The sequence below is a fragment of the Buceros rhinoceros genome, unplaced genomic scaffold, assembly GCF_000710305.1.
Source record: "Buceros rhinoceros silvestris isolate BGI_N320 unplaced genomic scaffold, ASM71030v1 scaffold10769, whole genome shotgun sequence".
Taxonomy (NCBI): domain Eukaryota; kingdom Metazoa; phylum Chordata; class Aves; order Bucerotiformes; family Bucerotidae; genus Buceros; species Buceros rhinoceros.
Window position 1 is genome coordinate 3,619 of NW_010433284.1, and position 24,352 is coordinate 27,970.

General features: G+C 38.5%; 1 protein-coding gene across 1 annotated transcript in view; it reads left to right on the plus strand.

Annotated features, from left to right (window-relative positions):
- Positions 1–1,780: 1,780 nt before the first annotated feature.
- Positions 1,781–24,352, plus strand: part of LOC104500411 (eyes absent homolog 1-like) — a 28,966-nt gene continuing 6,394 nt past the window's right edge. Inside the window, exons 1-7 of the mRNA XM_010144051.1 lie at positions 1,781–1,851; positions 3,264–3,391; positions 5,163–5,225; positions 16,188–16,271; positions 18,173–18,242; positions 18,614–18,759; positions 22,916–23,053. Of these exons, the coding sequence (XP_010142353.1) occupies positions 3,268–3,391; positions 5,163–5,225; positions 16,188–16,271; positions 18,173–18,242; positions 18,614–18,759; positions 22,916–23,053 (625 nt within the window). The 5' untranslated portion in view covers positions 1,781–1,851; positions 3,264–3,267. The remainder of the gene's footprint in view (positions 1,852–3,263; positions 3,392–5,162; positions 5,226–16,187; positions 16,272–18,172; positions 18,243–18,613; positions 18,760–22,915; positions 23,054–24,352) is intronic.

The window sequence follows — 24,352 nt, forward strand, 5'->3', positions numbered from 1 at the left end:
GGAAGTTACTGGGTTTTTTTAATTTGGGTAAATAGTGAGGATTTTATAGAGTTCAGTTAAATATGAATAATACTGTAGGGCACTTTGGAAAATATAATTTAATTAAAGCATCTATTTGAAAAAGGAAGGTTTTTTTCTATTATAAAATACTTGTTCTAAGGGATCCTGTGCAAGAGGGAATGAAGATAGCTCTGTAAGCAAACTTGGTTCTCACCTATAATTTTTTCCAGGTGTTTAGAAGAAACAGCAGAAACATATCCTAAGGCACTCTGCTGCAGTTTCTGGGGTGAAGAACTTAAAAAAAACCTCTCTAAAACAAAATGCACAGTTTTGACTATACCTGCTCATCTAGTTTGATTTGGCATGTGATGATGTATTGAAACGCACGTTATGCAGTACTTTAAGTACCCAGTTATAAAAAGATTGATGTTTTTCAGTGTGAATTATTGCGTGCTTCTTGACATCATTTGTAATGTTCTATATTGTCTGGCTGCTCCTAGCAGTTGTTTACTCTTGCTAGTAGTAATTCTGCCTGTGATTTAAAAAAAAAAAATACCCCTACAGACACATAAGCAGGATTTGCTTGGATGATTTTTATGGTATTTAAAACGCCTCATCTCTCTTGTCTTTGCTCTGTGATCATTTAAGAGATGTCAGCTCAGGTTGAATGGAAATGCACATGAAGGATTCTCAATGCAGACATTAAGAGGATATGTACCTTTCCTGGAGAAGCTTTTGCATGCTTTTTAGCTAACAGTGTCTAGCAGCATATCTTCACCTGAATTTTTTCACCTGCTGACAATTGTTACTGGCTACAAGAGTCTGTTAGCAAAGCAATGGTGTTTTTCTAATAGGATATGAAAATCTATCACTCACCTGAGTTATAAATGGAGTTATTAAACTGCAGAATTACTGCTGCACTTCCCAGTGGAGCCAGATTCCTTTTCTTGATGAGTGACTGAAGAGGTAAATGCTACAGCTTCCTCCTATTCATTTAGCTACAAGTATTCTTTTAAGTCTTTTTATCAGAAATCTCATTAGTGACCAAAGTTTTTACAATTAAGACTTTGTGCAGTAGCATGTAGGGATTTTATTTTAATTTATTTTATTTGTTTGGAGATGGGCTCACTTTGGAGATGGTTGTGGGTTGGTCATATATTGAAGATCTTTACCATAGGTAGACCTGCCCCTTGTTGTCCACTCCAAAAGATAGTGTCAGCCTCTCCAGCTTGCTTCACCCCTCAGCTTTGGGGTGAGCTGACTTGTGGGTTCCCTGTTGCCCAGGCACAGAGGAAGGATGACAGTGAGTGTGGGGAGAGGAACACTATGAGGACAAGAAGCTGTCGAGAGTGAAGGAAGGGGATGGAGGGAGAGATAACTTGGCCAGCGATAAGAAGAGGAGAGAGAGGTGGAGGATGCTGGGGTGCTTGGGTTGCAGTGGCTCTCTCTGCCCTTGGGGGCAGCACGGCAGGGTTACCTTCACGGTGGTGCGTTGTGGAACCATGCTTTGCCGTGCCGTGGGAGGAGTGAGCCCCTCTGCAGCTGTCACGGGCCCCTGATGAATCACTATCCCGTCACTTGGCTGTAGTCCCTGTTACAGGGAGGAGGCAGAAAGACCTGCCAGGGAAACAACAGTTGAGCCTTCAATTTAAAGACAATATGCCTTTCATGGGCACCGCACCCTCCTCCTCTCCTTTTGGATTTAAAGGATAGAACTGTCATCCACGGTGATATACTTTCTTCAGAATAAGGCCTCTTAGTGAAGTGGAGTAATAGAGGCTTGTGTTTCTCTGGTTTACAGGTGCAGAAGACCCAAAACAGTTCAGATGTTGCTGTTTCCTCAGGCTGCAGGTAAGGATTTGATTAAAAATTGCTAATTTTCTGCAAGCCTTTTATTCTTGTTTTTTTTTAAACTCAGATTATAAGTGAATATTTATTCTTGTTTTCTGCATTAAGCGGACAAGTGCTGGAAGTGTTGCTCTTACGTGCATGCAGCCAAGTGTATAAACATAAGCGTATACACTTTTTCACTAAATTGTTTGACTTCGTATTAGATACTGGCTTTTCAAACTCATTGTGATATCATCCTTCTTTATATGTAGATTGGTTTGGGTAATGAAATATAAAATGAAGGATTTGAGTTTAGAACTGGCAATAAAATCTCAGTTAAAATGTGAAAACTTTTGAGCTGAAATGACACTTAGGCTTAAGGATATTTATGCCATTACTGTGGGAGGAATTTTTTATATAATTTTAATAGTCAAAAGAGCCTAAGCATTTCTTTTAAACTTAAATATTACTGGTGCAAATGTCTTGGAGGCACAGTAACGTATGAAATTGTTACTGGGAGCAATTACTTAGATTAGTACATCAAATAACATTGAAAGTTTCAGGTATAAAGAAACGGAAGGATTGGGCACTTCAGTCATAAGCTTCCCCAGCATCAACCAATGGATATGTCATGGTGATGATGGCTGTTGGCTTTTTTATATAAGGCTATTAAAAACACAAATCAAAAGTACTCACCTGCTTGTGTGATGTGTAATTGTTTAATTTTTGCTTTGAATTGGAATTGTTGTCTTCTTATTTTGACTAAGTGACAGTTCCTGAGATGCAGCAGAATGCTTAGGCATACTAACGCCTGTATGGATACCCTGTATGTTGGACATAACCCTTTTCAATTGGACACGCTTTATGTAATCCACAAAGCAAACAAGTGAGCAGACGTAATAATGTTTTAATGCTGCATTTGTTTCAACGGAAACAGAAGAACAATTAAGTAGTTTGCCAGAGTAAACACATACATCAGGACTATCTCATTCCCTGTCAGTAGATGCCAGGTTTCCACAATTGCTTCAAGTGTTTTATTTGGTTTGGAGGCCCATTATATTGCCACTGAATGGTAAGTCTTGAAAAAGCAGAGTGTTAATTTGTTGTTAAGAGACTATATGTCTTTGTATATTGGTGATTCTGTCTTTGTACATACCTTAAAAATACAAGATGACATGAATGTTTAAAGTACAGTATTTCATATTTAAATTTTATTCTGTTAGAAGCTGCAAAAATAATTATGGTAGCTGGTCAGTTTTATGTGGGGCTGCAAAATGAGTTTAGCACTAGAAAAGATCAAGTTGGTAGAAGCTCTTAATTTCTTATTAAGTGTTTTGGGAATGTTGATTAATAGTAGGCTGTGCTTCATGTAGGTGATTCCTCTGTAATCCGTGTTGCATATGTCACTTAAACTAGTTGCATTTTGTTCTCAGGTCTATGGAAATGCAGGACCTAGCCAGCCCACATAGCCAACTGAGTGGTAGCAGTGAATCTCCCAGTGGTCCAAAACTTGATAACTCCCATATAAATAATAATTCCATGACACCCAATGGCACAGAAGGTGAGCCTTTTTTAGTGTTTCATAGTTTGTTTTTTCTCCTCCTTGTGTTGTTGTTCTAGCAACTGGTGTAAGTTATATAGAGAAAATGTTTTACTATTTTAGGTGTTCCATGTTTATATAATATGTGTAGAGACAATGTTCAGTTTTTATCAGTAGTTACTATTGTCAAGTTTCAGCGTGAATTCAACATTGAATGGACCAAGCAGGTAGTATATGCAGAGCTTAAAAAAATAAAAATCTTTAAAAAACTGATAAAGTGATGAGCAAAAAAAAAAGGAGGTATTTTCAGTTGTTGTACTACAAAACACAATCTTTTAGTCTTTTTCACAATTTCAGTATTTCTTTATGTTCTTACTTTTTGCAAGCTCCTAATGCTATGAAAGTTTTGTCATGCAGGCTAATAAAACTGAGTGTTGAAATTTCCTCAGGCTAGCTTGGTGTTCTGACAGAGTAGCCAAAATTCAAACAGGTGTAGCAATTCAATGGGGTAAACTGATACCTATTTTTCAAGAAGCAGTCAGGCAGTTGGTAAGTTATGTTTGTTCTCAGTAGAATAACAACAGCAGAACAACCTAACAGCTTGGCCAGTAGTATAATATATATACATATAATAATACATATAATGAAACACAGAAAGATTTATATAATACAGCAAAAAATACTCTGTCTTGTAACATTTCTGTAGCAATAGTAGGAAAGATCAAACATGACATTTGGCTAGTTATGTGTACAGAGGTTTTAATGATTACTAGAAAAGAGAGTCACACAGCTTCAATATTGCTGTTAAATATAAGCATAAATGTAAATATAAATATAAATTTGAATAACCGTTGTAGCAAAGATATGCCTTTTTTCCTGTGAACTGGGCCACGTTAATGCTGTCTGACTGTTCAGGATTATGGACATGCATTGCATTCTTCCAGGAAAGGCAGAAGTCAATGAAACAGATGTTGTGCCCCCCCCACCCATCAATTCCCCAAACATCTCTGTTATTCATTCTAATTGGAGTCTTCTGTAGTGAGGAGGGTTTATGGTTTATCGGATTAACAGGCATTTGTGCCAGAATTGTGTATAATTTACTTTTTGCTATTGCTGCAATCAAATTTTAAGCTAGTTGGGGAAAAAATAGCCTTTAAAAGAATAAATAAAGTGCTTGTTAATGTAGTTTAAGCAGAACAATATTTCATGTCCACAGATGAATCTTTTAAAAAGCAAAGTATATTATTATATTTTAAAATCATGTTATCAGGTATATACCAGTTTTGGTACAGGATAAAATTGCTTGACCCTTTCAAATTAAAATGCCTCTAGCTCATGAAAGCCTTTGCTGTAAACGTCACCAGCTTTTGTACCTTCTATGTAACTTGAAAGTTATTTAGTAGCAGAAAAATAAGGAGTGTTCCTTGAAACACTGAAAGACACTCACCATCTGGCTCAACTTTTTGTTTTAAGTAGTTGTGTGCAAGCATGCACCCTGAAAAATGGGGTGCTTAATATTACTTTGTCAGGAAATGAGCTATGTATCTATCTGTTCATGCACTTAGGCAGCAAATAATTTTTTAAATAATATCACAACTTCTAGGTAGGTATCAGAGTTTATTGAAGAAAGTAAATTAAACCATGGTAACTTATTTATCTGCCACTAGAATTTTTGAAATTCAGGCTTATTAGTTTTGGATGAATTCTACCCTAAAAGCTATAACTTGCAATACATGTGTTGCCTTCTGGAACCAAGCCAAATGGTTTTCCTTTGTTTGCAGTTTTTCCTTAGGTGACACGATCTTCCTCACCACTGCAGACTGGTTGCTAAGCCCTAGCACACAGAGCCCCGCAGGTCTGGGTGGCTGTGGTGGGTGCAGCAGAGTGGGCACTCAGCATGCTTTTTCAGATGTTGTCCAGAAAGTGTCTCAAGAAATAGCTTGTACTTGGCGGTTCTGGTCTAAACGTTCTAATTTAAAAAATCCTATCTCTCATTGCTCTTAAGTGTCAAATAGGGAACAGTTTGTGAAAGAAACATAAATGAGTAATTTATTTCTGAGTTAGATGTGTGCCAAGAGACAAAATTTGTGAGCAAAGCAGATGCCTAAGAGTCTGAAGGTGGAATTTTTATTGTTAATCTCTTTTATCTTGAAAATGTTTGGTCTGAGTTCCTTGAACTGCTAGCAGATTTAAGAAAAAAGGAATTGAATGAATCAAGGGTTTCTTTTTTTTTTAATGAAGGGTGAAGTAAAATTATTTTTTCTGAGATTCTTGAAGTAGAATGCTGCTGAGACACAAGTGGCAGATTGTAAAGATGCAGTCATAAGGGCTTGCCAAACACCTTTCTTAAAATGCTCAGTGGTTAGCTTGCTTGTTGCATGTGAAATGGAGATGCCAGTTGCTGAACCTTCACACGATAAATATAATACATGAAACCAACATGAATCTATTATGCACTTACTCTAACATGAAAGAGCCCTAATTTTTCTGGCATAAGGGACTTTCATGTGAACGAGAAGCAGGCCTTCGGGTATTTGCATGTCATTAATATCTTGTAAAAATATGTTAAATTTGATTTGACTATCGGTGTGATTTAGGCAAGTTTCCATACCCTGAAGTGCAGGATATGTTCAGTAGAGGCGGAGGGGGAGGAGGTGGCGGGGGGGGGAGAAAAAAGCAAAAAAGGAAACAAACTCCCTCTGTCCCACAGTGAAATGGCTCTGTTTCAAACAAATACGTTCATTAATTCCTCTAAGGCACGTTTTCAGACTTGTCTCTCTCTTATTGATGTTTTTCTACAAGCTTACTGTTATTCAGTAATGTTTTTAGGGTCACACTTAGTGGTAAGTTTTCAAAGCACTGAATTGACATTTAGGTGTGTGACTGAGTCTGAGTTTAATCTCTGTGTGCAGTTTTGACGTAACTCTGGGTGCTTAATTTCACTTTGGTAGGGCTGAATTATTGTAGCACAGAACTGACCAGGTAGTGCTGGCCAAGGACTTCAGCTGAAGAAATTCAGGTGGTTTTGAGTGACTGCTGTTTGTTTCCTTCCATGTAAACATTTTTAAACAAGTCGGATTTATACTGCTTCTTTTCTCAGATAGCAGTTCCTCTATAGCATTGTTTTAGAGCACAGTGATTTCTGTATAACTTACACTATTCTTTTAATTTTGTTGCGGATCATTAGGCTGTCTTCATAGCTCTGGATATATGTGTGGCGAGGGGAAAATAATAATTTCTTTAACATCTTGATTAAAAAAAAAATCGTAGGTAATAAGAAGCAATTACTTTGCTGGTGTTTGGTTTTTTCCTTCCTCTTCTCCAGGCCAGGCAGCATGGTCTTCAAACCAGTGATGGGGAAGTAACAAGGAAATTATAGACCCTGACCAGTCAAAAATTTCCCAGGATCAAATGCAGACGAGTAATACTAAAAAGTCTGGCTGAAGACACTCAGAAAAATCAGTCCTGGCATGCCAGCATTGTGTTGATGATATAAATACTGCAGTATTTGAATTTTCCATGAGCTCTTTAAGTGTTTTTTCACAAAATACCCTCTATTGTAGGGAACAGCAGACACTAGATACCATTAAAAATTTGGCCCTGTATGACTCGCCTAAGAAAATTGAATTTAAAAAAAAGATAATTGAAGTAGGGATCAAAACGTTCATAGTTTTAGCCTGTCTCTAACCGCCTTTTGTCAGCAGACTGCTGTGGTGGGTTGATACTGAAGGAGTTAAAGAAGCAATAACAACAGAAACTAATAAAATTGCCATTCATTAAGTTTTATCAGACAGCTAGTGGCTATTCCAACAACAAATAGACTTTAGATTATACTTTAGAGGGAAAGGCTGCAAGTAATCAATACATTTGAAAGGAGCAGCAAAGGTGTTTTCCGTAGTGGACAACTGCATCCTATTTTTGCCTACAGTGATCTCTACTTTTATGTAAAGAATGTAAATCAGTTTGGATGGATGACATAGAAAAACAGAAGCCTGTGGTCCATCATGATGAAGTTTTATGCAACTGGAATGGAAAAGAATAGGTGAAGACAGGGAAGAAGGAGCTGTGGTTTTCCAAGCAACTACACTTTATTCATGTTCTGAGCATGGAGCTATTTCTGCCCTCATTTTTGAGTGCTCAGAAGGAAGAAGAGAAGACATTCTCATATCAGGTGGGAAGGGAAAATGGATAACAAATTGAAGATCAGATTTTCAAACATATATGGGAAGGGAAGCTTCAAAGGGAGTTGGACATCAAAATTCCTCAGGGGAAAAAAAAATTCTCACTCTTTTAAGTACCTGCTGCAAGATAAGAGTGTGATCTCAGACAAAGACAGTCAAAGCTCCCAACTACATGACTATCTCATGGGTGGCCATTAAAAAGGTTTTAAGTCTGGTGCATGTAAATCCATTTTCAGGGTCTCGGAAGGCAGTGCTGTGTAGTATGTTTGCTGCCAAGCTGCAATATTATAGAATAGAGAAAAATTCGTTTTTCAGTATTTTCTGAAGGAATGGTGGAGTAAGATGTTGAAATCCATAGAGAGGGTATGAGCTGGTTGTTGTTATGGCACTTGATGTAGATTTCTGTAAGTAAATTACATGTTGAGTATTGTAATTGTAACAATACTTTATAGCACTCAAAATAGACCTTCAACATTGCAGTCATTTCAATGCAAATTGTGAGTGAATGATTTTTAATTCTGTGTAAGTTATTCATAATTTGTAATAGTTATTCATTTTGTGTACTTTGGGGCACAGAGTTGTAGGTAAAGGCAGACAAAATGATCCTCTGTTGGGAGATGCTCCAGAATTCTTCTGGAGTTTCTGTAAATTTTGTATGCTTAAGTTTCTAGACCTGTGTTTGTGACAAAAAGCTTGATGGTATGAAACTTGTAATTGATGCAGGGATACATCTATATTTAGCTATCCTGAAATAACAGTGCAGTAAATGTAAATCTAATATTTGCATTTCAGTAGACCTTTAGTATCAATAACTATCAATGTTAAATTCTTTATTCAACCTGAGAAGAGCACAAGAGGATAATTGTATGGCCAGAAGCCCCAGACTGGCAAAAGAAACCTGGAGTTCTCTAGGGGCTAGTAATAATTTTCAACCTGCTGCCATTTCTGCAGGATAAAAATCAGATACATCTCACTGACCATTTATGTGAAGGCAAGGGGCTAACTTAGACTATCTTTTCTTCCTTGCTCTTTACCTTTTTCTTCTTGCTGTATTACATTGGCTTCCTTCCAGACTTTTTGTCTTACCTGTGCTTTTATTCTCCTGCTTCCCCAAGAGTCCTTTCTTCTGTTTTGAGCGCATGTAGCATAATACTGTATTATTCCTCTTTCATAGGTTTTTAGCCAGTGAAAAAACTTGCCTGCTCCTTTGTTGGCTCAGTCCAGCAACTCCTGTTGCAAGGTCTTAAGAAGGAGACTAGCTAACAAATATTTTTATTTATTGTATTTATTGTCTTTTCTGTGTCTATGTTCATCTGTTTGTGAAAGCTTCACTGTTTTGTTTGCCCCCATAACATTTTTCTGAAAGAAGGGACCTCATTTAACTGAGAATTTAATAGCAACAGTATTTCCCACGGACATTTGAGGGAAGGGAAGAGAAATGCCTCAAGTGATGAATGACTTAAAAAAAAAAAAAAACTAACATCTTGGAAGTACCATTATTTTAATATCATTTATTTTTGCAAGCTTCTCATAAACTTCTTTGTAGCAGATGCTGCTCCAGGCTGTGGGTGGAGCGCAGTGATGCGAGAGCACTCTGAGTGTGTCTCAGGTTCCCAGAGCCCTGCTGGCACAGTGGCTTTGCACAGGCTGTGGAATGTCAAGAACCTGTGAAGGTATTCACTGAAAACTATAAGTGCAATGCATGATGGTGCTAGATGCAGCGTCTCTCCAGTGGGACAAGCCTGTTATGCCTTATCTGCGTATATGCAATTGTGTGATTGCACAGCATAAGATAGAAATATCATATGCCTCACCAGTACTACAGATGAGAAGGAAATCCAGCCCTTGCTGTTGGTGTGCACCAGCAGAAACTCCAGGGAACAGGAGTAGAATATTTTAGTCTAAGATCACACTTCAGTGGCCAATAGGGTGATATTTGAAGAGCCTTAGCAACTTGTGACTTGATATAGCGCTTGCATTTGCATCTTGTGATCTTCTGAAGGGTTTTGCTTATCACAGGTAAACATGCCATAAGACAATGTGGGGAGTTTGATGCTGCTGCTAGGTGGAGGGGAATGCAAGCTGGCACTATCCTTTGTCCAGGTGAAATTGGCTTTAAGTCTAGCAGTCTGGAGTTCAGACCCAGGCAAAAAGCAGAAGATATCACTTCCCCTTTATGAAAGGTCCTACCTGCTTTGTCATTCTGCTTCTGTCTGCATAGAATCATAGAATGGTTTGGGTTGGAAGGGACATTAAAAATCGTCTAGTTCCAAGCCCCTTCCATGGGCAGGGACACCTTCCACTAGATCAGGTTGCTCAAAGCCCCATCCAACCTGACCTTGAACACTTCCAGGGAGGGGGCATCCACAACTTCTCTGGGCAGGCTGTCCCAGTGTCTCACCAACCTCATAGTAAACAATTTCTTTCTAATATCTAATCTAAATCTACCCTTTTTCAGTTTAAAACCATTACCCCTCCTTCTGTCACTAGACTCCCTGATAAAGAGTCCCTCCCCATCTTTCCTGTAGGCCCCCTTTAAGTACTGGAAGGCTGCTATAAGGTCTCCCTAGAGCCTTCTCCATACAATCCCAACTCTCAGCCTGTCTTCATAGGGCAGATGTTCCAGCCCCTTGATCATCTTTGTGGCCTTCCTCTGGACCTGATCTGACAATTCCATGTCTTTCCTACACTGAGTACCCCAGAGCTCAACACAGTACTGCAGATGGGGTCTCAGGAGAGTTGAGCAGAGGGAGCGAATCACCTTCCCAATCATACTTCTTTTGATGCAGTCCAGGATGTGAATAGATTTCTGGGCTACAGGCACACATTGCTGGCTCATATTCATGTCTCAGTCTTGTGTCTTGTACACGTAAATGGCAGAGAGGGCTTGACTTCTCCATGATGGTCTCTGTTCATTTGAAGCCCTCTATGTTTCCAGAAAATAGCTGAAAAGAACCTTCTTTGCCATTTATGGCTGGGGCTGTGTTGTTATGTGTTCATTGCCTGGCTTTGGCTAAAGAGTGTGGATGTTTTACAGAGGTGTTGTACAGACTACACAGGCTACACATGTGCGGGGGAGTTGCCATGGCCGGATTCCCAATTGATGGTTTAAGGAAAGAAGGGGGAAAAAAAAAAAAGGAAAGGGAAATAGGCCATAACACCTCTAAAAGGATTGTTTCCAGATATATGTTGCCTCTGGGCAGGAGAGATACAATCTCTTGGTATAAATTGAAAATTGAGTGTGAAGGGGTAAGAACATTAGTCGGACTCAAATATTCTCATTTCCTAACTGCAGTGAATGAGACTATTTTAACCCATGACTATACTTCTCAGGTGAATAGCTTAAATCTTGATTAGCAACTAAAATACTGTCAAAAATTGTCTCCACTAGTTGGTTTTGAATTTCCTTTCTGAATTTGCACTGTAGTAATAACACCCATTTCTTTGTAAGTGTAAGGTTTATATTGCTGGATGAGCAGGTACAATGACATGAAAGCGCTTCCAGTTGTAATGCATAGCATAAGAGGAAGATGAGGGTTGTGGGGGAACTGTGAATGTAGTGAAAGCCAGGGGTTAGCCACAGCCCAAATACTGCAGAAGGTTGGAAGTGTTCTCACATCAGAGGAGGGGAGTTCAGGAAACAGTCTGGGCTTGAACTAGAATGTGCTGCTTTGAGCAGAGTCTTTCTTTGAAAACTAAAGATAAATTTAGACTGGAAATTACCTTGTAGTAATTGCCTTCTGGTAATTTCCAGACAATGTGATTCAGGAAGAGTCCTCTGCTTTGAGAAGGAGGAGCAAGTAAGTAAGTAAGTTTATCGGGCTACATGGTCAGGAGCTGATGATTTGATAGTCTGTGATAAAAAGAGAGAATAATGACCTTGATAGGAATTAATATAATTGAATAACCAGTTCATAAGTATCCTGTAACTTTTAGTAACCTGTTTATAGACACAAAATTCTTCAGTGCAAACAAAGGAGAGTTTGAATAGAATAATGGTAAATGTAATCAGCTTAGAAATCCAAGGTAGAATTTTTGTTCTGTTGTTAGTGACAATTACCTTTGAGCTTTCAGGTGAGCTTTGGGCTTCTAGTGTGTGCAGAAAGAAGATGGTATACAATAAACAGTGTATGAATATTAAAGGATACATAAAATACTTAAGATATCTACCTTGTGTTTAGCTGCTAACATTATTTGAAGATGTCACCTTAAGACAAACCAAAATAGGGCTAGAGATTGTATTTGTATGTTTGTATAAACAAACTAACAGCCTTGCTTACTTTGTTGAGGCTCTATGTGCTCCGTGAACACTGAGAGCTGGCAGACTGGAATGATTTCATTTTTCCCACTTATTCATATAATACAAGTAACATAACATTAGAGTATTAATTTAGTCTTAGAACTGAAAAATTAAAACCAATTTAATGTCAGCCACGTTTAAAATATTTCTGTTGCGGCATAGCCATTAACTAGTTAAGACTAGTTCAGTAGAGCAAGCCTTATATGTATGTTATATAATCAAAGTAATTTTAAAAAGTTATTTTAAAATCTTACTTTTTGCGTGGTTGAAGGTGCAATCTTTATGAGATATTCATATGCCTTTTGTGTTAGGAATGGCCAAATGTTAAGTCTCTAAAGCCATGTTTCTCTTTCACGGGCACCCCCTTGCCGTGGGGAAGGAGCTTGCGTGCCCTTGCGAGGTTGAGAGCTGTGCTGCTGGTGGCATGTGCCTCCGGTAGGGTCTCCCAAGCCAGACAGGTCTCAACTGAAGGGTCGGACAAAGTGTGTCCATGGGCAGGATGGGCTCACTAGCCTTCGGGCAGCCATCCTAGGAGAAGGACAACTCTGACTCCAAACCCGGGCAGATGGAGCTCGTTTAGCCCTGTAAGGCATCCATCATCTAAGAGAAGGATACTCTAACCAAACCTGTGACCCGAGGACTTCGCTGTCACCGTCCAAGCTCGCTGGGCCCTGGCAGATGAACCTCAGGTGTAAAGGGAGGAGCCAGTTCCACGCACGCTGCCCCTCACCTAAAAAATCCACTGCGCAGGCCCGAAGGGTGCACTCATCGCTTGCAGTGAGTGTGGGAAAAGCCCTTCCCAGATCTTTGTTCGCGAAGCCAAGCCATGATGAAAGCCATGTTTAAAACAGACAGCATCTCGTTCCTCATAGACCTCTTTACTGCTATATACACCAGTGACTGCATTACAAGATGTGAACTCAGAAAGTTGTTACTTAGCCAGTGAACCACATGAACTTGTGGGTTCTGGTCTGAAGGTCTCTCTCCCAGTGGAGTTCAGAAACTGCCATGTAAGCAATTTTTAACCATCTTTTGTAATATAGATGACAAAACGCGGCACATTGCACTTGCAATCTTTGAGTGTCTTAAGACACTATAACGTTAGCTCTGCAGTTATGCTATCTCAGAATTTTTGTGCTTTTTTTCTCAGAGCTAGTATGTGTGTTATTATCTGGTACTACTATTTTTTCTGTTATTCTGTTGTTTTCTTACACAGATGCTTTTTAAATCTTGTTTTTAGAGTCTCATAAATGACTAGATAGAAAATAAAAATAAGGAGGAAAAAGAATATCTCTGACATAGCTTCTTAAGCTCCTTGGTATATAAACTAAACCAATATCAGTAATTCTAAATAACTGTTGAATTTTTGCAGCAGATTAGGAATATGTTAGATTTCTTCTTGAACTTCTGACTGATAATCTGATTGATTTATTAACGAGTGATTTTGCTGGCACTAAAACTTAGTAGCTAATATTGTTAAATCAGAATCTGCCTCTATAATGCATGTCTGATAATTCTGCACCTCCGTAAATGTCTGTTTTGTTAAACGAGCAGCAGAAATGGTAACTCACCTGTTTAATTTTCTGTGGTCTCTACCATGACTGATCATGCTGTTGGCAGTTACTGGCAAGCTTGCAACGTTTTCTGTGTAGCTGTGGCGATATTACTAGTCATTGCCCAATGTCATCCTGTGAAAGCTCAGGACGTGTTGCAGAAATGTTGTCTTGGAAGACGTGGAGTGCTTACGGAGCACAAAACAGGGCCATATCTTTGCCCATCCAAAGCCTTGTTTTCTTGGTAGACATGGATTACTGATGCATCTCAGTCAGCAGCTAGAATTGTTTTTCACGAAAAGGCACTGCATTTTATTTCATATGTCTTATCCTGTGTCTTCAAAAGTAGTATGTCTAGTAAACAGTTTTCAGTTATAAACATTGTCACTGAAGTATTGCTCATGAGTCATAGAGATGGAAATTCCATTTTTATGAGGTTTTCCCAAAATACTATCTTGAACAAAGATCCAAGATCCCGATAGATGCAAAGGTGTCTGAAGTAGGCCTTTAAACCAATGGCAAAAGATGCATTTACATACAGAAGAGGTGAAAAGATGTACTGAAATCTTCCACCCATTACTCCAGGGTAGGTTGATCTCTCTCATCTTCCTCTCTTTTCCTCCCTCACAGCTGTCAGCTATAGAGAAATGCATTTTTAATTGTTATTTCCAAAAGTATAATTGTGTTATGGAAATAAGGTTCAGAAGACTTGCACATTTTTGGTAAAGCTGGAGTAATCTATGAGGGAAGTATTAGTGTGACTGTACAATGTAGCTGTGATAAAATTCTAAAAAAAAAGCAGAAGATACATCAGTAGATGCTATAATTCTTGTTATCTAGATTAACAAACTGTAGAACTTGCTATAAAAATCTAGTACTTTCTGGAAAATTACTTGGGACAGACACTTTGCAACAAATATTTTGTTGCATCTTCCAGTATTTAGTTATGAAATAGATGTTGGTTATGTAATATGCTGTTTCTTTAAGACATACATTTGTATTAGACTTGTAGTTCAGATCATGAGTGCACTCTTGAAGAGAACCGAGAACCTCTTGGCCACCCTTTCTTACCACACATTAGTTCACCTTGTGGAGTCTCTCAGATTTCACTTCTTTCAAAAAAGGTGCTCTGCAGAGGTACAGCTAATGTTCTTCAGCTGCTGATGGGTGCTCACTCCTTGGAACAAGACTAAATATAGTATGAATAACCCCCCTCAAAATCCCTAAACTGTGGTTGCTGGACCCTCTGCACCAACCATTTCACTCCATGGTTTTTTTTTTTACTGGGCTGCACTGCTTGCTATTGCAGATGTAGCAGAGTTTTGTTCTCCTGAGTTAGCATGCAGAAAAAACATCCTTCATGAGAATCAAAAGAAAATAGTGGACGATTAGTAAAATCTTGAGATATTGCATATAAATCCTGTGGATGAGGTCAGGTGAAGGAAATAGCTAGGCATGTAGAAATAAGAATTTGGATTGGCAAGGAAAGGAAATCTCCTTTGTCAAAAGAAGATAGTGCCTCTCCCTAACCTTTTCCAAACCTGGCACCAGAAGTGTTTCTGCGAGTGATGGTTGCAATCCCTGAATTCATGTGTGTAGACAAACATACATACATACATGCACACCTGTGTTAAGATGACACTAAGTCTTTACATGTCAAATGGGTTGTAGTTTACCTTGGTTTTCTCAGAGTCTTTGTGCACTGTTACTGAACTGCCTCACTGAAAGGTCAGTTATGCACCACCTCTGGTGTGTGGGAAGTGGTGACTTTGTATATCAACAAGAGTGAAATGGTGGGATATTGATAGTAGGATCAGCTTCATTGTTTTCTGAAATATCATCCTCTGTTGCTTTTGGTGTGCTGTAACTCCGAAAGCTAGATATCTAAAACAGGGTTTTGGAGATTGCTGTGCTGATCTGTTAACTTGGGAGTAGGTATTGTGCCATCCATGCCAAGTCAGCCGCATCCTTGCTCCGTGGATTGGAATATTATTGTTACTGACATTGCACTGGAGTAACAGAAAGGGAAGTTTATTTACTTGAGGCTTAATTAAAAGTCATTAATTAATAATTAATTATGGAGCAGCATGAGCCAGGAGACACTCTCTTGCTCTCATTCTTTTTTACTCTCTGACAGCCATGCTGGATTGCAAATGCAGAGGGAATAAAATGCAAAGACATTCTTTGAAGTATCTGGTGAAGACTATCTCCCCTTTGCTTATTCAGGGTTGCAGAGTATAAAGTTGGTTTTCGTTCTGAGAGGAGATATCCACCATGAAGGAAGTGTTTTACTTCATCCCAAAGTCTCATTTTTCCTTTGAAAAGTTATTTGGATGGGGAAAAAAATGGAACATCCCTCAGAGAAACACATTTAAAAATTAATTCCTTTTTGGTCTTATTCAAATTGCTGTCTTTCAAGTCTGTAAATGTTCATGTGACCTGATGTAGATGTGGACCTTTATTGTTAGGTCTGCAGGATTAAGAGGAATCAGGACAGGGGCAAAGAGTTGCATGGGGACTTGTGGTTTGTTACAGTGGCTCTTATTCCTTGGGGACAGAAATAACCCTCCTGATCATTTTATATGTATGTGTAAATCATAGCTGCCAGTACTTTGCATTGTTTGTGTACACAAATACATAAAATGCAAAATATCGATAGCCAGGATTTAAAACTTTTTTGGCAGGTTTTTGTTTTATTGAATTTGTGGCTATAGTGAGTGTGTGTGCATACATGTGCAGAATATTAGGTGCATATAGAATATATTTTATTTATATTTCTATAGTTAAAACAGAACCAATGAGCAGCAGTGCGATTGCTACTACTACTACTGCTACAGACGGGTCTTTAGACAATTTCTCAGGATCAGGTAAGGAATAAACAAAACTTTTAAGATCAGCATTGTTTAATTTTTTATTTTCTTATTCCACGTGGTCTAAACCTGTGCACAGCTGTTAAAAATAAAAAGCCTTGTGCACTTGGCAGCATTAGTCTATTTCTGTTCATCTTACTCAGACAGTGTAAGTCAATAGGAGTTTTCCCCAAGTGAGGAGCATTAAAGCTTATTAACGTCCATTGATGTCTTTGGTGGGAGTCTCACTAGGGAGTATTCTGGCCCAGAATAATTACTCTTTTGATTTCTGTGAGTAAAGGTACCTGCCTCTGTGATTAGTGTTGAAATCACGGCACAGGTCTTTTTGTAAATGATGATGATGATAATGAAGGTATTCATTCTTTTGTCTGGCATTTTTCCTTTCTGGAAGTCAAACACGTCTTAGTTTCTAACATACAGGAGACAAACACTGTGAGAAAATCCCAAGATGTTTGCACAGATTTTCCTATCTTTGGATTAACTGTGGAATTTCTAGCACATCATTTTTATGGTGCAAATCAAATAAAAAAAAAGATTTAATAGTATGTAGTGGGATTGTATTTCCAGAGTAGCAAAACTTGACATCTTGTAACCAGTCAGGCTTCAAGGAGCCAGCTCTTTTCTGGTCTTGTCAAAGCCTCCATTTTCTGTGAGTGCTGTGGAAGTATCAGACTTGAAAGCCAAAACTAAGGTTTCTAGAGTGTTTTAAATCTCTGAAAGAAGACAAGGTAATGTGTTTAATAGTAGCTACATACATCTGTGGTGATCTGACTAAAGGTTGGACTGTAATGTTTGACATGTCTGCAGCCTCACAGACCACAGAAAAGAAAAACTGTCAGGTGTGGAAGGTGTGGAAAGAGATTCCCTGCTTTCCTCCATGCTTTGCGAGCACTCCCGGTGTGTAAAGATGATGGATTTTCCCTGTATTTGGCCAGGAAAGGGGTAGCTGGTGAAGGGTAATTATCCACGCCTTGTTTATTTGCAAGTACTTAGCAACAGGGCCTGTTGTTTCTCCGGCTGTCTGATTATACAGTAGTCTCATAACCTGTCACTGACACCTTTCTGGCAAGGGCTTCAAAACCCACCTTGGGACCAAGAGAAGTAGTGGCACCCAAATGGTAACCAGAGGGGTAAGGACTCCCAAAAATAATGCCCAAAGCAGAACATGCTGGCACATTCACCATGTTCTCGGCAGCACCCAAAACAAAATTGGGATGGTTTGGCATAAAGCTCTGTGTCAGCCGTGGCTGGGCTGCCAGGGGAGAAGCTCACTCTTTAGCCTCCTAGGCTTAAATGTTCCACTAAGAATGTTTGCACACTGGGTATTTTTATACAATATTTACTGTTTTGATGGTCTGAAAGTATTTTAGAAAGCATGTGAGATGGGGGAAAAGAGAAGTAAGTGTAACCTGGCAATATATTGTCTAATACAGATTAATATTTTTAAAAAAGAGGCTTGTGCTCTGAAGCTGGACATATGTTTTCAATTGAGGCATGCATAAAGCTCCTTCATAAAATATAGAACTTAAAAATTCTTAAAGTTAATAAAATGTTGCACTTGAGATATCAATATTCCTTTGAAAGTATGAAAGAAAATGTTTCCATTGGGAAATAGGTTATTTGAATTGAAAATGTTGTCCATATGCAAGCAAAGAATAAGCTATTGCTCAGGAGTTATACAAAGGGGCAATTTAGTATTTGAGATTTGTAATCAAGATTTTAATGCTAAGCATTCTTGTGTAGTTCCTGATAGAATATTATTTTCTGTCTAAGGTATCAATGATATGTGAATTTAATTAAAATCTTGTTAATAGTCTGAAATTCTATTAGGAAAAATAATATTTATCTTTGGTGTCTATATTTACACTTCTGTGTGCTTTCTTTTCTCCTTGGTGCAGCAATTGGAAGCAGTGATTTCAGCCCAAGACAAACACACCAGTTCTCCCCTCCACAGATTTACCCTTCCAAGTATGATATCTTTTAAAAAAAATAATAATGGTAGTAGTAATAATAACTGAAATAAGCAGATTTTAACCTCATTTAAGATAATGATGGAGTCCATCGTTTAAGTCATAATTTAAACCACAGCAGCTTCTAGGGAAGAAAAATATTTTTTTAAAATGCTAAGGATGTCTTTGAAAAATATTTGGAAAGTTCTTGTTTTACTTATTCTTTTATTATTGATTCCTTATTGTTGTTTTGTCTTTGTCTTAAAGTTTCTGTTGTCTTGCACAGCCTATGATTATGAAGGAGCAGGATTATAATAAGGCTAAAAATAAGTACATGCATGTCTGTCTAATGCAGTGTCTGTCCTATCTTCTGTCATTTGTAATCAATAGCAGACCATACCCACATATTCTTCCTACCCCCTCTTCACAAACGATGGCTGCATATGGGCAGACACAGTTTACAACGGGGATGCAACAAGGTACAGCTTATGCCACTTACCCCCAGACCGGCCAACCCTATGGAATCCCTTCATATGGTAAGAAATTACATCCATGTTATTTTATTCCTGAGGTAAACATTTTTCACATCAGGATTACATGACCCTTGCATTAGTACTTGGTGGGACAGCTGTGCACTCGAGCATTTCTTGTGGAAAACTGGTAATTTCCCCACTGGAGTGAGTGATCCTTACTTTATGTATTAACTCAAGAGGATGACTCTGTTTTGGGATCAAAGAGAGAGGTTCATTTATTGGTGTTATATTAAAAAAAGAGCGCTGAATAGGGAAAGGAGGTCTAGGGACTCCATTACACAGGCACAGCTCTTGGTGACTTGCTGAGGAGCTCTGCTCGCCAGCAGTGCAGTAGGGTACCTCGATACATAAAGGTCTGAATTTCAGCTAATCCAGATTACAGGAACCCAAACGAATCAGTGGAGCTATGCTAATTTTCAGCAGGTGAAAAACTGATTCAAAAAGACTCTCACCAAAAAATTATCACTTTCAGTGTTCTAAAACTTTCTGGAGGTGGAAAGTGATGTAAATTGCCACAGAAGCTCTGTCTGCCTGACAAAGGATGTAGCAGTAAGTAGCAAATATTTTTTTAAAATTGAATTTAAAAACGAACTGCTGTAGGTGAGACCATTTTGCTTCCAGACTGTCTGCTGGCAGGCCACATAGCTGTTTGGCAGTGAGGATGCATTATTAGAAAATAGGCCTTATACTCTTCTGGGGGAATATATGAAAAATATACAATCCACATGCTTTTAGCTGTATATTTCATAAAGATACATTCAGGTGATGTAAGTTTTATACCAAAAAGACAGAACTCACAAGCTGTGCCCCTTAAAATCATTGAATTTTTTAAGCGCAAAACTGGTGAATCTTTCCTCCTGAAATCTACAAATTAAAATCCACTGGGTCTCAAGTATATCCTACAGCAGATTATTGTGAACAATAGATACAAGCAATACATTATTATTTCCCTTTACTTTTAAAAAAATGTGTTTCATTAATATATCATCAATAATTATGATCCAAGTGAGGATTCTTCCTGTGGCTACAGCATTGATTACTTACTGCCAAAAATATGGTTATAAACATGAATTGGATGTTTCAATTTCAGTTCCATTTCACGTATTTTAAACTTACACAAACAAAGTACTCTAAGGATATTTAAACTACATTTTCAAGACTACAGAGGTGGGGATTCTTCCCTCTCCCCACCAAGCTCATGTTGCTGATGAGAGCTTGTCTGCTATTTCTAGCTGCATCAGGTGGTGTGATAAAAGATGACCCCTTTCCCCATCACACTCTTCTTGACCCGTTTCTCCTCAGGACACCTCATGTTCATACTTGGCTGGCTGCAGTGACTTGGGCAGCCCGAACAGTGACTTTTTTGTTTGGTTCCTCTATATGAAATCCTGACCTCACTAAAGTCAGCTATAAAACTCTCACTGACTTCAGCAAGGCCTTGATTTCGCTACTTGAGTTTAGCTGTCTTGCTGTCGTCAGAGCTATAATTGAGAGTTGCTGTACTTGGCAACTGCTCACTGGGAGTAAACATGTCTGCCTGCTCCTTTGTTTTGTTTTGGGTTTTTTGCCCAGTTCACCCCCCATGCCTAGGACTTCGGATAGTTTTGCCTAACATTTTACATTGCAGAGCTGCTTTTGACCACTGAAACCCCCAGCTCCTAAGCCAGCGTGTTTTGTTCTTTTCAGACAGTGTCTCATCACTGGGGCTAAGGTGCTTCTCACTGATATACTTTATAGGAGTAATATTGAAAAACAAATAAATGTTAAGAACTTTTGGGACCTAACACCATATATATTGTTGCATATTTCAGACACATCATACAATCCGTGTTCCCAAAATAAATTACATGGAAAACCCTGGGACGCTCATTTGCAACAGGCAAGAACCAAAGCCTTGTTTAGAGCCAAAATTCTCCTCTTTGTACTGCAGCTTAGACCCCATGTACTGCCTTGCCTTTCTCTTGTTCAGGCAGAGAGCTTCCAGCAGGTATAAAGAGAGGAGACTTAAGGCATATATTAAAGGAAAAACTCGGAGGTGGGAGTGGGAAATGTCTTTCTTTTTTGTTTCTTTACTCTGGAATAGACTCGAAGAAAAGTATTTGTGAATTCCCATATCAGTCTCCCTCGAGCTTTCTCTCTAGGGTAGAGATTGGGAAGGTGCTAACTCAAATGCACCTCTAGCGTCTTCATTTTTCTACTCCCTCTCCTCCACCGTGGTGCAGCTATACAGGCCGGAAGCGGGTTGGAGGGGAATGCCACTGACAGCTGCCTCTCAGAGGCTCCTGGCTCTGGTTTATCTGCAAAGCCCCTGAGGAGGCTGGAGAATTTCCTGAAATTCCCTTCTCTTGCCTGCTCTGGTACCAGCAAAGGCTTTGCTTACCAGCTTCTTTTCTTTCCAGATCCTGGTCGTCCCCTTACGTTTTTTCACTATCCCTTCCTGCTTCCTTGCATACATTAGACTTGGGAGAAGAAGAGAGCATCAAGGTTTGATGAGTGAAGGCCTTCTGGGTGAGAGGAGGTGGGAAGAGTAAGTCCCAGGAGATGAAAGGCTTTTCATAGCATGGAGATTTGTGAAAGGGCACATCGGTGCCAAGTTGTCTTCAGTCAAGTGGCATCCTTCTGCTGCTACATTTGATAGTCTCCTCCCACTTCATCTGAGATGGAGAGTTGAATTGGGCTGTTAAATATAGACTAGAAATGTAACGCTTGATTTAGTTAAACTTTCTCTAAGCAACATTTAATTGGCATTTCAGAAGTCTTTAAACAGACAACAAATAGGGATCACTGATACCAAAACATACATAGCAGGAATTTCCCCTTGGAAATGAAGTGTCAGGTTTGTCATTGGGATTGTTTAATTGTAACATGAAACAGAAGAAGCAAGTAAGCATCAGGAAAAAACAAGCAAACAGGACTAGTGTGTCAGTTGGCAGATCTGGCAGAAGGAATTAAGAGTAATTAATGACAGCAGTTGAAAAATAATTATTTAAATGGCAGGAGAAAATATGCTGCCATTTGTATATAGGAAGATATTGAAGTTTTGCAAACATTGTAACTTCTCAGCCTTCTCTTACGTTCAAACATTTTTGAATATTAACAAAAAAATTCCAACCAGGAAATGGACTTAGATTGACATTCATATTTAAAGGAATGTTGCTAATTCACACTTAGTTAATTCAGTTCAAATAATGGTGGTTTCTGAACAGTGAGGTATCACTGAATGCCACAGTGAAACCTAAGAGTATTGTATTACTTTTCCATTGCCTTGGCTGTCATTATTTTTAAATGGTAGTTCATGTTGGGACAATCTTATAATTAAAACGAAGAGACAGAGGCTGAATTGTGTGCATTACCTCAGTGTTTCACTTGCTGATATTTACTTGCTTGTTGCCGTACAAACTGGGGCAAGAATCAATGAAATTGGGAGGCAAGTAATTCATTTAATTGGACTTTGGATTCTTTTATTACTGAATATGGAAACAAGAGGGTAATGTGATGTGTAATGGATTTCCCTGTCAATGCGGATTAATGACTCTCTGCTATATATTCCTCAGTTTGGGAGATTGCTTCAGGAATAGTTCCTGTCTATTAGGTGTTTATTTGTTAAAAGACTGTCTCCTGCACTCTTTGATTAGCTTTGAAAAATCATCATTAGAGTTAATGCTGCTAGTTCTCTTTATCCACTTCTAATTCCTTAGAAAGCTATTGCACTCAGATCCATGTAATTTTCATGTAGGAATACTATATAATGCAAATCTCAGTACTGTTGTTAATGGCAGGGGAGCTTGGCTATGCTATGCTATGCTTCATTAAAATCATACAAAGTTGCTAATCTCCCGCTGTGAAATGTCTTGAATATATGGAAAAGTTAGCCTCTGGCAGGAAAGGAAAAAGGAATAACGCAACTTCCTGTTCATGTATAAACTTATTTTGCAGTTATTGGAAACGCGGTTTTGAATTTAACCTCTCCCTGGTGAACTTAAGTTTTATATGTGCTTTTAGACTGCCCTTTCCCCATTCATTTGTGCATGCTGTCTGTATTAATTCTTCCATGCATGCAGTAGTAGGTATATGTTTAAAATGCTGTTAAATAAGTGATTTTCTTTTCCATCCCAGTTTGAATATGGACAAATAGATTTGCTGTTACTAACTGATTTAGGTGCATTGTGGGCAGGCATCAAGACAGAAGGTGGATTGACACAGTCACAGTCACCTGGACAGACAGGATTTCTAAGCTATGGTGCCAGCTTTAGCACACCTCAACCTGGACAGGCTCCCTATAGCTACCAGATGCAAGGTCTGTATAAACAAATATTACTATTAATTCATGCTGCGTTTCTCCCATCCTTCCTTTTTTCTTCATATTACTGGGGTAAAAATACATGTTTGCTCGAGCACTTAACTCTTCATGCTATTGCAGTTGGAAGTGAAACAATGATTGCCATTGCTAAGAGCAGTGACAGGCCAGCTTTCAGGTGTTCGAAAGATCCCTCACTTCGTGACTTCGTTAATTTTTAAATAGTGAAGTGTTGTAATGTTATTGCAGTAAAAATATATCTCCAAAGAGGAATAGTTAAACAAATAGTGAATGTGTCAAAGTGAGTCCTGAAAAACATGTCAGGATCATGAATTTAGGAAGTGCCAAGTAAAATAAATAAACATAAAAATAAATAAAATTTGGCAGTTGAGTGTGTTTGGGCAGGGAAAAGGAGACAAAAATACCTGCTGCAGCTGTAGAGGTAGCTAATATTGAATCTGTTTCTTTGAAGTCTATTTAAAAGCTGTAAGTCTTTGTATGTGCAGGCTGTTATAAATCATAAGTTATATTTTGTAGCTTTACTTGCCTGCTTTGTTTACTTAATGTCTTTCTACCTTGTTTTCCCAATTCTTTTTTCTCCTTCTGTATTGGGAAGTCACAGGGTGTGCCTGGATTTTCACCACTTTAAGCGATATTTTAAAATATCTTTGTTTACTACAAATAACTAATTTTGGATGTCTGCTGAAGGACTTTTCACCCCTGAATTTGACAGTTGAAATCAGGTGTGTTGCAAATTTTAAAGATGTTGAAATAAATGATCACTCACAGAACCGAATCACATTTTTTAAAAGTTTAGCATTTAAACTGTGTGTGGTCATGTAAATGCTCTGTGAAATGTCTTGAGGCAGAAGTGCTTTCAGAGACCAGGTGAATGAGGTTTTACTTTTGCTATACAGCTTTAAGGGTATATTGATCCAGCCCTTTACTCAGACACAAGAGAGAGGTTTTAATTTTTTGGTTTTTGTTTTTAAATCCCCTTTTGAACTATATGTTGAGTAGCTCTGTTAGGGCAGAAGTGACCATCTGACATCTCCATTATTGCTTATTTGTAGTGTTCTCTGACAAGAGGAAGGTAATGTAAGAGCAGTATGGAAACTTTAATCTACTTGCTGAGTAATGGTGATCTTCTACTCACTGAAGTAAATATAACCTAACCAGTTATTTGTTTTACTTTCTGCAGATAGCCACACAAAAACCCAAACACACATACCGCACCCTTCCCCTGCCAATCTCGCCCCCCCCCCCCCAAAAAAAAAACCCACCCAACCCCAAAAAAAA